Genomic DNA, 12,896 nt, shown 5'->3' on the forward strand with positions numbered 1-12,896 from the left:
TCAGCTACGGATGCGAGGGTTCTTCATTCTGCAATTAGCAAAGGATTTAGAGTACCCGAGGGAAAGTTTTACCTAGTTGATGGGGGTTATGCAAACACTCAGTCATTTCTCGCACCTTATCGGGGTGTCCGGTATCATTTGAAGGAATTTGGTCATGGACACCCTCGACCACAAAACCACAGGGAATTGTTCAATCATCGGCATGTTGTTCTACGGAACCATGTGGAAAGGTCTCTAGGAATTCTTAAGAAGCGCTTCCCAATTCTTCATGTTGGCACACTGCATTCAATCAAGAACCAAGTGAAACTTCCCGCAGCTGCCGCAGTTCTTCACAATATCATCAAAATGGAGAATGGTGATGAGATTTGGCTTGACAACCAGCCCGATAACATAGCGCCAAATGTTTTTGTTGATCTCCCGAATGGCGACGAGAATAACTATGGGAACAACGACTTAGGGAACACTCTAAGGGATGAAATAGCAATGCAAATGTGGGAAGCATACCATCCTGAATAGCCAACATGATGGTGTGTGTTTTAATCATATATATATATATATTAATTAACTTCATCATCTAATAATGTAGTGTGTGTTGAAATGCAGATATGTATCCAAAGGGGTCTCCAAAGTATAATGTGATGAAAGCAAGTGGGAGAAAAGCTTCACATGGTGCCAAGAAGCCATCACCCAAAATTAAAAAGACACCTCCAAGAGGTATTTGGTCTACTTAATCTCCATTTCTCAGATCTTGTGCTGGAGTTTTGATGTTTGTGATTGTTCTACTTAATATTTCTCATTTTGAATATTAGCTAGCTCATGATAGTTCATCACTATTTGTTTTCAAATTGAATGATAGTAACTCCTCTTATCATGTTGAACATTAAGTTTGAACAATGTAAATTTGTGTTGGTGTAGTTAAAAAGCCAAGAGCTCAATGGAACCCAGCTTTGGAGAAGGGTTTAGTGGAGATACTTCAGGAGCACAACACTCCATATCATCGAGGACAATATGGTTGGTCAACTGAAGCATGGAATAGGATGGCGGATTTGTTTCATGAAAGATATGGCCACACAAATTTTACAAAGTCACAGATTCAGGAAAAACAGAAAGACTTGAAAGGTCAATACAGACTTCTTAAGGATGCCCGCAAACAGAGTGGTGTCAGCTGGAACTATCATACACACATGATAGATGCGGACGCTAATCTTTGGCAAAACTTGATGACTGTAAGTTCTAGTGTAGTGCATTTTGTCTTTGCAAAACTTGATGACTTGTATTCCATTCTTTTGTAATCAATCTTATTTTTGAGCAGTCTAAGTTTGATAAATCATTTCTTTTATATATACAGTCGTGGCCAGAAATAGCTAAGGTCCAGAATAAGCCGTTTCCCCTCTACGATAAGCTTGGTGATCTGTATGATGGTGAGTTACTGAGTTGAATGGATTTTCATTTCCTCTCTTTTTGTTGTCCTTTATAATGAATTTTCATTTCATTGTTGTGTGGCCTTTAATGATAACTTGGGTGTTTGTGCAGGGCATATAGCAGAAGGTAACTTCAATTTCACATCAACTGAGGTTACAGAAGTGAGTGATGGTGATCTCGAAGTTGAAAGAGAGAAGACTGCCTTCTCTTTTGACCTGAATCAATATGGTGATGATTTACACATGTATGATGATCCAAGAGATGCCGCCCCAAGTGATGGTCAAAGTGATGTTGCCCCAAGTGATGGTCCCAGAGATGCTACCCCAAGTGATGGTCCAAGAGGTGCTGCCCCAAGTGATGGTTCAAGAGATGCTACACAAAGAGGTGGTGCTACTACTGTTGGGGAACGTAGCAGAAATTCAAAATTTTCCTACGTGTCACCAAGATCTATCTATGGAGAAACCAGCAATGAGGGGAAGGAGAGTGCATCTACATACCCTTGTAGATCGCTAAGAGGAAGCGTTCAAGAGAACGGGGTTGAAGGAGTCGTACTCGTCGTGATCCAAATCACCGGAGATCCTAGTGCCGAACGGACGGCACCTCCGCGTTCAACACACGTACAGCCCGGTGACGTCCCCCATGCCTTGATCCAGCAAGGAGAGAGGGAGAGGTTGAGGAAGACTCCGTCCAGCAGCAGCACAACGGCGTGGTGGTGATGGAGGAGCATGGTGATCCAGCAGGGCTTCGCCAAGCACCGCGGGAGAGGAGAAGGGAGAGAGGTAGGGCTACGCCAGGGAGAGGTCAAAACTAATGTGTTGGCAGCCCTCAAGACCTCAACTATATATAGGGGAGAGGGAGGGGGTGCGCCCCCTCTAGGGTTTCCACCCCAAGGGGTGCGGCAGCCCCCAATCCCATCTAGGGTGGCGGCCAAGGGGGGAGAGGGGGGAAACTTGCCCCCCAAGTTAGGTGGAAGCACCCCCTCCCCAAACCCTAGGCGCCTCGGGCCCTTGTGGGGGGGGGGCACACCAGCCCACCTGGGGCTGGTCCCCTCCCACACTTGGCCCATGCAGACCTCTGGGGCCGGTGGCCCCACTTGGTGGACCCCCGGGACCCTCCCGGTGGTCCCGGTACGTTACCGATAAAACCCGAAACTTTTCCGGTGACCAAAACAGGACTTCCCATATATAAATCATTACCTCCGGACCATTTCGGAACTCCTCGTGACGTCCGGGATCTCATCCGGGACTCCTAACAACATTCGGTAACCACATACAAACTTCCTTTATAACCCTAGCTTCATCGAACCTTAAGTGTGTAGACCCTACGGGTTCGGGAACCATGCATACATGACCAAGACGTTCTCCGGTCAATAACCAACAGCGGGATCTGGATACCCATGTTGGCTCCCACATGTTCCACGATGATCTCATCGGATGAACCACGATGTCAAGGACTCAATCGATCCCGTATACAATTCCCTTTGTCTAGCGGTATTATACTTGCCCGAGATTCGATCGTCGGTATACCGATACCTTGTTCAATCTCGTTACCGGCAAGTCTCTTTACTCATTCCGTAACACATCATGCCGTGATCAACCCCTTGGTCACATTGTGCACATTATGATGATGTCCTACCGAGTGGGCCCAGAGATACCTCTCCGTCACACGGAGTGACAAATCCCAATCTCGATTCGTGCCAACCCAACAGACACTTTCGGAGATACCTGTAGTGCACCTTTATAGCCACCCAGTTACGTTGTGACGTTTGGTACACCCAAAGCATTCCTACAGTATCCAAGAGTTGCACAATCTCATGGTCTAAGGAAAAGATACTTGACATTAGAAAAGCTTTAGCATACGAACTACACGATCTCTATGCTAGGCTTAGGATTGGGTCTTGTCCATCACATCATTCCCCTAATGATGTGATCCCGTTATCAGTGACATCCAATGTCCATGGTCAGGAAACCGTAACCATCTATTGATCAACGAGCTAGTCAACTAGAGGCTTACTAGGGACATGGTGTTGTCTATGTATCCACACATGTATCTGAGTTTCCTATCAATACAATTATAGCATGGATAATAAACGATTATCATGAACAAGGAAATATAATAATAACTAATTTATTATTGCCTCTAGGGCATATTTCCAACAGTCTCCCACTTGCACTAGAGTCAATAATCTAGTTCACATCGCCATGTGATTAACACTCACAGGTCACATCACCATGTGACCAACATCCAAAGAGTTTACTAGTGTCATTAAACTAGTTCACATCATCATGTGATTAAGACTCAATGAGTTCTGGGGTTTGATCATGTTTTGCTTGAGAGAGAAGTTCTAGTCAATGGGTCTGCAACATTCAGATCCGTATGTACTTCGCAAATCTCTATGTCATATTGTAAATGTTGCTTCCATGCTCCACTTGGAGCTATTCCAAATGGTTGCTCCACTATACGTACCCGGTTTGCTACTCAGAGTCATTTGGATAGGTGTTAAAGCTTGCATCATCGTAACCCTTTACGCCGAACTCTTTATCACCTCCATAATCGAGAAACATGTCCTTATTTACTCCAAGGACAATTTTGACCGCTGTCCAATGATCCATTCCTGGATCATTCTTGTACCCCTTGACTGACTCATGGCAAGGCACACTTCCGGTGCGGTACATAGCATAGCATACTATAGAGCCTATGTCTGAAGTATAGGGGACGACCTTCGTCCTTTCTCTCTCTTCTACCGTGGTCGAGCTTTAAGTCTTAACTCCATACCTTACAACTCAGGCAAGAACTCCTTTTTTGACCGATCCATCTTGAACACCTTCAAGATCACGTCAAGGTATGTGCTCATTTGAAAGTACCATTAAGCGGTTTTTGATCTATCCTCATAGATCTTGATGCTCAATGTTCAAGTAGCTTAATCCAGGTTTTCTATTGAAAAACACCTTTCAAATAACCCTACATGCTTTCTAGAAATTCTACATCATTTCTGATCATCAATATGTCAACAACATATACTCATCAGAAATTCTATAGTGCTCCCACTCACTTCTTTGGAAATACAAGTTTCTCATAAACTTTGTATAAATCCAAAATCTTTGATCATCTCATCAAAGCGTACATTCCAACTCCGAGATGCTTACTCCAGTCCTTAGAAGGATCCTTGGAGCTAGCATAGCTTTAGCATCCTTAGCATTGACAAAACCTTTCTGATTGTATCACATACAACCTTTCCTTACGAAAACTGGTAAGGAAACTCGTTTTGACATCCATCTGCCAGATTTCATAAATGCAGCTAATGCTAACATGATTCCGACGGACTTAAGCATCGCTACGGATGAGAAAATCTCATCGTAGTCAACTCCTTGAACTTGTGAAAAACTCTTCGCCACAAGTCGAGCTTCATAGATGGTGACATTACCATCCACGTCCGTCTTCTTCTTAAAGATCCATTTATCTCAATGGCTTGCCGATCATTGGGCAAGTCCACCAAAGTCCATGCTTTGTTCTGATACATGGATCCTATCTCGGATTTCATGGCTTCTAACCATTTGTCAGAATTTGGGCCCACCATCGCTTCTCCATAGCTCGTAGGTTCATTGTTGTCTAGCAACATGACCTTCAATACAGGATCACCGTACCACTCCGAAGCAGTACGCGTCCTTGTCGTCCTACGAGGTTCGGTAGTGACTTGATCCGAAGCTTCATGATCACTATCATAAGCTTCCACTTCAATTGGTGTAGGTGCCACAGGAACAACTTCATGTGCCCTGCTACACACTGGTTGAAGTGATGGTTCAATAACCTCATCAAGTCTCCACCATCCTCCCACTCAATTCTTTCGAGAGAAACTTTTCCTCGAGAAAGGACCCGTTTCTAGAAACAATCACTTTTGCTTCCGGATCTGAATTAGGAGGTATACCCAACTGTTTTGGGTGTCCTATGAAGATGCATTTTATCTGCTTTGGGTTCGAGCTTATCAACCTGAAACTTTTTCACATAAGCGTCGCAGCCCCAAACCTTTAAGAAACGACAACTTAGGTTTCTCCAAACGGTGTCGTCTCAACGGAATTACGTGGTACCCTATTAAAGTGAGTGCGGTTGTCTCTAATGCCTAACCCATGAACGATAGTGGTAATTCGATAAGAGACATCATGGTATGCCCCATATACAATAGGGTGCATCTATGATGTTTGGACACACCATCACACTATGGTGTTCCAGGCGGTGTTAGTTGTGAAATAATTTCCACAATGTCTCAACTGTGTACCAAACTCGTAACTCCGATATTCATCTCTATGATCATACAATAGACATTTTATCCTCTTGTCACAATGATCTTCAACTTCACTCTGAAATTACTTGAACCATTCAATAATTCAGACTTGTGTTTCATCAAGTCAATATACTCAGTATCTACTCAAATCATCTGTGAAGTAAGAACATAACGATATCCACTGCGTGCCTCAGCACTCATTGGACTGCACACATCAAAATGTATTACTTCCAACAAGTTGCTTTCTTGTTCCATCTCACTGAAAATGAGGCTTTTCAGTCATCTTGCCCATGTGGTATGATTTGCATATCTCAAGTGATTCAAAATCAAGTGAGTCCAAACGATCCATCTGCATGGAGTTTCTTCATGCGTATACACCAACAGACATGGTTCGCATGTCTCAAACTTTTCAAAAACGAGTAAGTCCAAAGATCCATCAACATGGAGCTTCTTCATCTGGTTTATACCAATATGACTTACAAGGCAGTGCCACAAGTAAGTGGTACTATCATTACTATCTTATATCTTTTGGCATGAAAATGTGTATCACTACTATCGAGATTCAATAAACCATTTAGGTGCAAGACCATTGAAGGTATTATTCAAATAAATAGAGTAACCATATTCTCCTTAAATGAATAACTGTATTGCGATAGACATAATCCAATCATGTCTATGCTCAACGCAAACACCAAATGACAATTATTCAGGTTTAATACTAATCTTGATGGCAGAGGGAGCGTGCGATGTTTGATCACATCAAACTTGGAAACACTTCCAACACATATCGTCAGCTCACCTTTAGCTAGTCTCCGTTTATTCCGTAGCCTTTTATTTCGAGTTACTAACACTTAGCGACCGAACCGGTATCTTAATACCCTGGTGCTATTAGGAGTACTAGTAAAGTACACATTAACATAATGTATATCCAATATACTTCTATCGACCTTGCCACCCTTCTCATCTACCAAGTATCTAGGGTAATTCCGCTCTAGTGACTGTTCCCCTTATCATAGAAGCACTTAGTTTCAGGTTTGGGTTCAACCTTGGGTTTCTTCACTAGAGCAACAACTGATTTGCCATTTCATGAAGTATCCCTAATGCCCTTGCCCTTCTTGAAACTAGTGGTTTCACCAACCATCAACAATTGATGCTCCTTCTTGATTTCTACTTTTGCGATGTCAAACAACACGAATAACTCAAGGATCATCATCTCTATCCTTGATATGTTATAGTTCATCACGAAGCTCTAGCAGCTTGGTGGCAATGACTTTGGAGAAACATCACTATCTCATCTGGAAGATCAACTCCCACTCGATTCAAGTGATTGTTGCACTCAGACAATCTGAGCACAAGCTCAACGATTGAGCTTTTATCCCTTAGTTTGCAGGCTAAGAAAATCGTCGGAGGTCTCATACCTCTTGACGTGGGCACGAGCCTGAAATCCCAATTTCAGCCCTCGAAACATCTCATATGTTCCGCGATGTTTCGAAAAACGTCTTTGGTGCCTCAACTCTAAACCGTTTAACTGAACTATCATGTAGTTATCAAAACGTGTATGTCTGATGTTCGCAATATCCACAACCGATGTTTGGGGTTCTGCACACTGAGCAGTGCATTAAGGACATAAGCTTTCTACTGTCCGCATAATCGCTACTGTCAACTTTCAACTATATTTTCTCTAGGAACATATCTAAACAGTGGAACTAAAGCGCGAGCTTACGACATAATTTGCAAATATCTTTTGACTATGTTCAGGATAATTAAGTTCATCTTATGAACTCCCACTCAGATAGACATCCCTCTGGTCATCTAAGTGATTACATGATCCGAGTCAACTAGGCCGTGTCCGATCATCACGTGAGATGGATTAGTCATCCTCGGTGAACATCTTCATATTGATCGTATCTACTATACGACTCATGCTCGACCTTTCGGTCTCTTGTGTTCCGAGGCCATGTCTGTACATGCTAGGCTCGTCAAGTTAACCTAAGTGTTTCGCGTGTGTAAATCTGGCTTACACCCGTTGTATGTGAACGTAAGAATCCATCACACCCGATCATCACGTGGTGCTTAGAAACGACGAACTTTCGCAACGGTGCACAGTTAGGGGGAACACTTTCTTGAAATTTTAATGAGGGATCATCTTACTTACTACGGTCGTTCTAAGCAAATAAGATGAATAAACATGATAAACATCACATGCAATCAAATAGTGACAAGATATGGCCAATATCATTTTGCTCCTTTTGATCTCCATCTTCGGGGCTCCATGATCATCATCGTCACCGGCATGACACCATGATCTCCATCATCATGATCTCCATCATCGTGTCTTCATGAAGTTGTCTCGCCAACTATTACTTCTACTACTATGGCTACCGGTTAGCAATAAAGTAAAGTAATTACATGGCGTTGTTCAATGACACGCAGGTCATACAATAAATAAAGACAACTCCTATGGCTCCTGCCGATTGTCATACTCATCGACATGCAAGTCGTGATTCCTATTACAAGAACATATCAATCTCATACATCACATATCATTCATCACATTCTTCTTGGCCATATCACATCACATAGCATACCCTGCAAAAACAAGTTAGACGTCCTCTAATTGTTGTTTGCATGTTTTACGTGGCTGCTATGGGTTTCTAGCAAGAACGTTTCTTACCTACGCAAAACCACAACGTGATATGCCAATTGCTATTTACCCTTCATAAGGACCCTTTTCATCGAATCCGTTCCGACTAAAGTGGGAGAGACTGACACCCGCTAGCCACCTTATGCACCAAGTGCATGTCAGTCGGTGGAACCTGTCTCACGTAAGTGTACGTGTAAGGTCGGTCCGGGCCGCTTCATCCCACAATACCGTCGAAACAAGATTGGACTAGTAACGGTAAGCATATTGATCAAAATCAACGCCCACAACTACTTTGTGTTCTACTCGTGCAAAGAATCTACGCAATAAACCTGGCTCTGATACCACTATTGGGGAACGTAGCAGAAATTCAAAATTTTCCTACATGTCACCAAGATCTATCTATGGAGAAAACAGCAACAAGGGGAAGGAGAGTGCATCTACATACCCTTGTAGATCGCTAAGCGGAAGCATTCAAGAGAATGGGGTTGAAGGAGTCGTACTCGTCGTGATCCAAATCACCAGAGATCCTAGTGCCGAACGGACGGCACCTCCGCGTTCAACACACGTACAGCCCGGTGACGTCTCCCACGCCTTGATCCAGCAAGGAGAGAGGGAGAGGTTGAGGAAGACTCCGTCCAGCATCAGCACAATGGCGTGGTGGTGATGGAGGAGCGTGGTGATCCAGCAGGGCTTCGCCAAGCACCGCGCGAGAGGAGAAGGGAGAGAGGTAGGGCTGCGCCAGGGAGAGGTCAAAACTCATGTGCTGGCAGCCCTCAAGACCTCAACTATATATAGGGGAGAGGGAGGGGGTGCGCCCCCTCTAGGGTTTCCACCCCAAGGGGTGCGGCAGCCCCCAATCCCATCTAGGGTGGCGGCCAAGGGGGGAGAGGGGGGAAACTTGCCCCCCAAGTTAGGTGGAAGCACCCCCTCCCCAAACCCTAGGCGCCTTGGGCCCTTGTGTGTGGGGGGGGCGCACCAGCCCACCTGGGGCTGGTCCCCTCCCACACTTGGCCCATGCAGCCCTCCGGGGCCGGTGGCCCCACTTGGTGGACCCCCGGGACCCTCCCGGTGGTCCCGGTACGTTACCGATAAAACCCGAAACTTTTCCGGTGACCAAAACAGAACTTCCCATATATAAATCTTTACCTCCGAACCATTCCGGAACTCCTCGTGACGTCCGGGATCTCATCCGGGACTCCGAACAACATTCGGTAACCACACACAAACTTCCTTTATAACCCTAGTGTCATCGAACCTTAAGTGTGTAGACCCTACGGGTTCGGGAACCATGCAGACATGACCGAGACGTTCTCCGGTCAATAACCAACAGCAGGATCTGGATACCCATGTTGGCTCCCACATGTTCCACGATGATCTCATTGGATGAACCACGATGTCAAGGACTCAATCGATCCCGTATATAATTCCCTTTGTCTAGCGGTATTATACTTGCCCGAGATTCGATCGTCGGTATACCGATACCTTGTTCAATCTCGTTACCGTCAAGTCTCTTTACTCATTCCGTAACACATCATCCCGATCAACCCCTTGGTCATATTGTGCACATTATGATGATGTCCTACCGAGTGGGCCCAGAGATACCTCTCCGTCACACGGAGTGACAAATCCCAGTCTCGATTCGTGCCAACCCAACAGACACTTTCGGAGATGCCTGTAGTGCACCTTTATAGCCACCCAGTTACGTTGTGACGTTTGGTACACCCAAAGCATTCCTACGGTATCCGGGAGTTGCACAATCTCATGGTCTAAGGAAAAGATACTTGACATTAGAAAAGCTTTAGCATACGAACTACACGATCTCTATGCTAGGCTTAGGATTGGGTCTTGTCCATCACATCATTCTCCTAATGATGTGATCCCGTTATCAGTGACATCTAGTGTCCATGGTCAGGAAACCGTAACCATCTATTAATCAACGAGCTAGTCAACTAGAGGCTTACTAGGGACATGGTGTTGTCTATGTATCCACACATGTATCTGAGTTCCCTATCAATACAATTATAGCATGGATAATAAACAATTATCATGAACAAGGAAATATAATAATAACTAATTTATTATTGCCTCTAGGGCATATTTCCAACAGCTACTTCAAGCAACAAGCATGTGAAGGAATCAAAGGGTAAGAAGCGTGATGATCCTATGGTGGAAGTGATGGCACAATATGTGGAGATCAAACGAAAGCAAGTGGAGGAGGAGTCTGCTCTATTGGTCGGGGCAAAAAATGCCCAAGAATTCTCCATCAGCAAGTGCATTGTTGTTCTGCACAAGATGGAAAGCATCCGCCGCAATGAACGAGCCACTGCCTACAAAGTGTTCAAAAGTGTTGAGAACCGTGAGATCTTTCTTAATTCTACCGCCGAAGATGAAGAGAGTGTTGAAGTGTTTCTTCGGAGCGAAATGGCAGAGTTGACTCAACGTACTTAAGGTAAGCTACCTTACTCCATTTCTCTTGTGACATTTTGCCCCACTTCATGAAAACTAAGATTGTTGTTCTTGCTCCTGTGAACATCTATCTAGTTGATAATATAATATCTCATGAACCTAGTGTCACTATCATTTAACACTCCCTCATTTTGTTGTAGTACGGCTAACAAATCTAATCAAATCTGCCAAGGTTTTTGGTGGTGCCGAGTTATTACGTATGACAGAATATGTCTAGTCTACATGTTTGAATATGTCTAGAAAACTCTGGCAATTCTGTCTAAACTTATTTGTGCTCGGAAGCTCCTGGCAAAAAACTTGCACTATAGTTCATCTCATGGTTGTGTGCCTTGAGGCGAACCTGCACATACACACAACCCCATTTGCAGTATTTATAACAACTCAACTTTGTCTCTTCTGAACTCCTATATTTATTTTAAATCTGGGACTACTTCGTTCCACTCCTATATATAATACATAGGCATCAGGCGGTTTGCTGTTGGCGAAGTGTGGCGATGTTTTCATGTATTTGTATGGGTGTTGTGGCTTACATAGTTGCAGTGGTTTTTTCATATTGTAGCTCACTCTGCCGCATCTGCTCAAGATTATCTGCTGGCTGTTGCTTTATTTTGTTTTCTAAACATATGTATGACCTGTTGTATAACTTGCGTGATCTGATTCTATGTTTCACACGTACTTATAGTCTGCAAGAAAGCTAGCTGACTCCTTTCTCTGTTTTCTTTTTGTGGGGAAGTAACTCCTTTTTTTCCTGAAACTGAACGGTAGCTAAACTGGGAAGTTGGAATGTTTGGGTTTTATGTTTAACTGAACGACAACTAACTTCGGAAGTTTGAATGCTTGACTTGAGTATGCCTTTTTTAAGAGAGTGCTTGGGTATGTGAACTACAATGATGAGATTAGTGGCATGACGATGCTTGTCCATCCTTGCTGCATCTGGGTGGCGGTGCTCGGAGCATGGATGTCGTTAGGCGTGGTGGCTTATTATTTTGTCATATAATGGACTTGTTCTTGAGCGTTGAAACCTCAACTCTTCATAAGTTATGGATGATGACCATTCAGTAGCTTAGAATACATAATTTTGCCAACAAACTTTTGCTTTTGTGTTATCACTCTCATAAGAACTGGAGTACTAGAGCATAGGTTGGCCTATTTTAAGTTTTGTCACTCATTTTGCTTTTGTTTAATAATCAGGTTCCCAGGCAACCAGAGAAGCAAGATTAAACAATCTGGACAAACTTTTGGTCGTTCAAAAACTGGATGATGATGACATCATTAAGAGCAATTCGTTTGCATGACAACATTATTCTCAACGTTGCTTGGTCTGTAATAATATAACTGATTGTGAGCTATTGCACAAGTCATGTGTTTCATTATGTTTGTTGCAAAATTATGGTGTTGCTGTGAAAGATCATGGATGAGATATTTTTTATTCCAAGTCATGCTTTTTTGAGAAATCATGTTGTTACTGTGATATACTTGATATTGTTGAGATGATATATTGGCCCGAAGTCATGCCAAATTATGTTGTTGCTCTGAAGAAATGTGGAAGATTATTCCCCTGTAGCAAGTTTCACGAGGTCACATTTTTTGTTAGGTGACCTTTCTATTCTATAGCAAGATCTTAATACAATGTTTTCTTGTAAAGATTGCATTTTTAGATGTTTGCACTATCTTATCTAAATTTGGCAATCCCTGCCTACCAAATAAGTTTTTCATATGAAGGGAATTGTAGTTAGAGGGGTTTGGGGGTTTCGAGGGGATTTGAGAGGATTGGGTGGAAGGAGGGGATTCACCAAATCCTCTCAAATCCCCACCACCCCAAACCTCTCAAATCCACTTCTAGCAAATGAGGCCTTAGGGTTCCCACCCCAAGGGGTGCGGCTGCCCCAAAACCCATCTAGGGTGGCGGCTAAGGGGGGGAGAGGGGAAACTTGCCCCCCAAGCAAGGTGGAGGAGCCCCCTCCCCAAACCCTAGGCGCCTTGGGACCTTGTGGGGGGGCGCACCAGCCCACCTGGGGCTGGTCCCCTCCCACACTTGGCCCACGCAGCCCTCTGGGGCCGGTGGCCCCACTTGGTGGACCCCCG

At 44.0% G+C, this 12,896-nt stretch overlaps 1 protein-coding gene across 1 annotated transcript; it reads left to right on the plus strand.

Annotated features, from left to right (window-relative positions):
* Positions 1-1,037: 1,037 nt before the first annotated feature.
* LOC119321269 lies at positions 1,038-12,106 on the plus strand. Its single transcript, XM_037595030.1, has 6 exons — positions 1,038-1,226; positions 1,313-1,421; positions 1,534-1,776; positions 10,453-10,622; positions 10,707-10,785; positions 12,003-12,106. Exons 1-6 carry the CDS (start codon positions 1,038-1,040, stop codon positions 12,104-12,106), a joined length of 894 nt encoding a protein of 297 aa, XP_037450927.1.
* The last annotated feature ends 790 nt before the right edge of the window (positions 12,107-12,896 follow it).

Source organism: Triticum dicoccoides, chromosome 6B (genome assembly GCF_002162155.2).
Source record: "Triticum dicoccoides isolate Atlit2015 ecotype Zavitan chromosome 6B, WEW_v2.0, whole genome shotgun sequence".
Lineage (NCBI taxonomy): Eukaryota > Viridiplantae > Streptophyta > Magnoliopsida > Poales > Poaceae > Triticum > Triticum dicoccoides.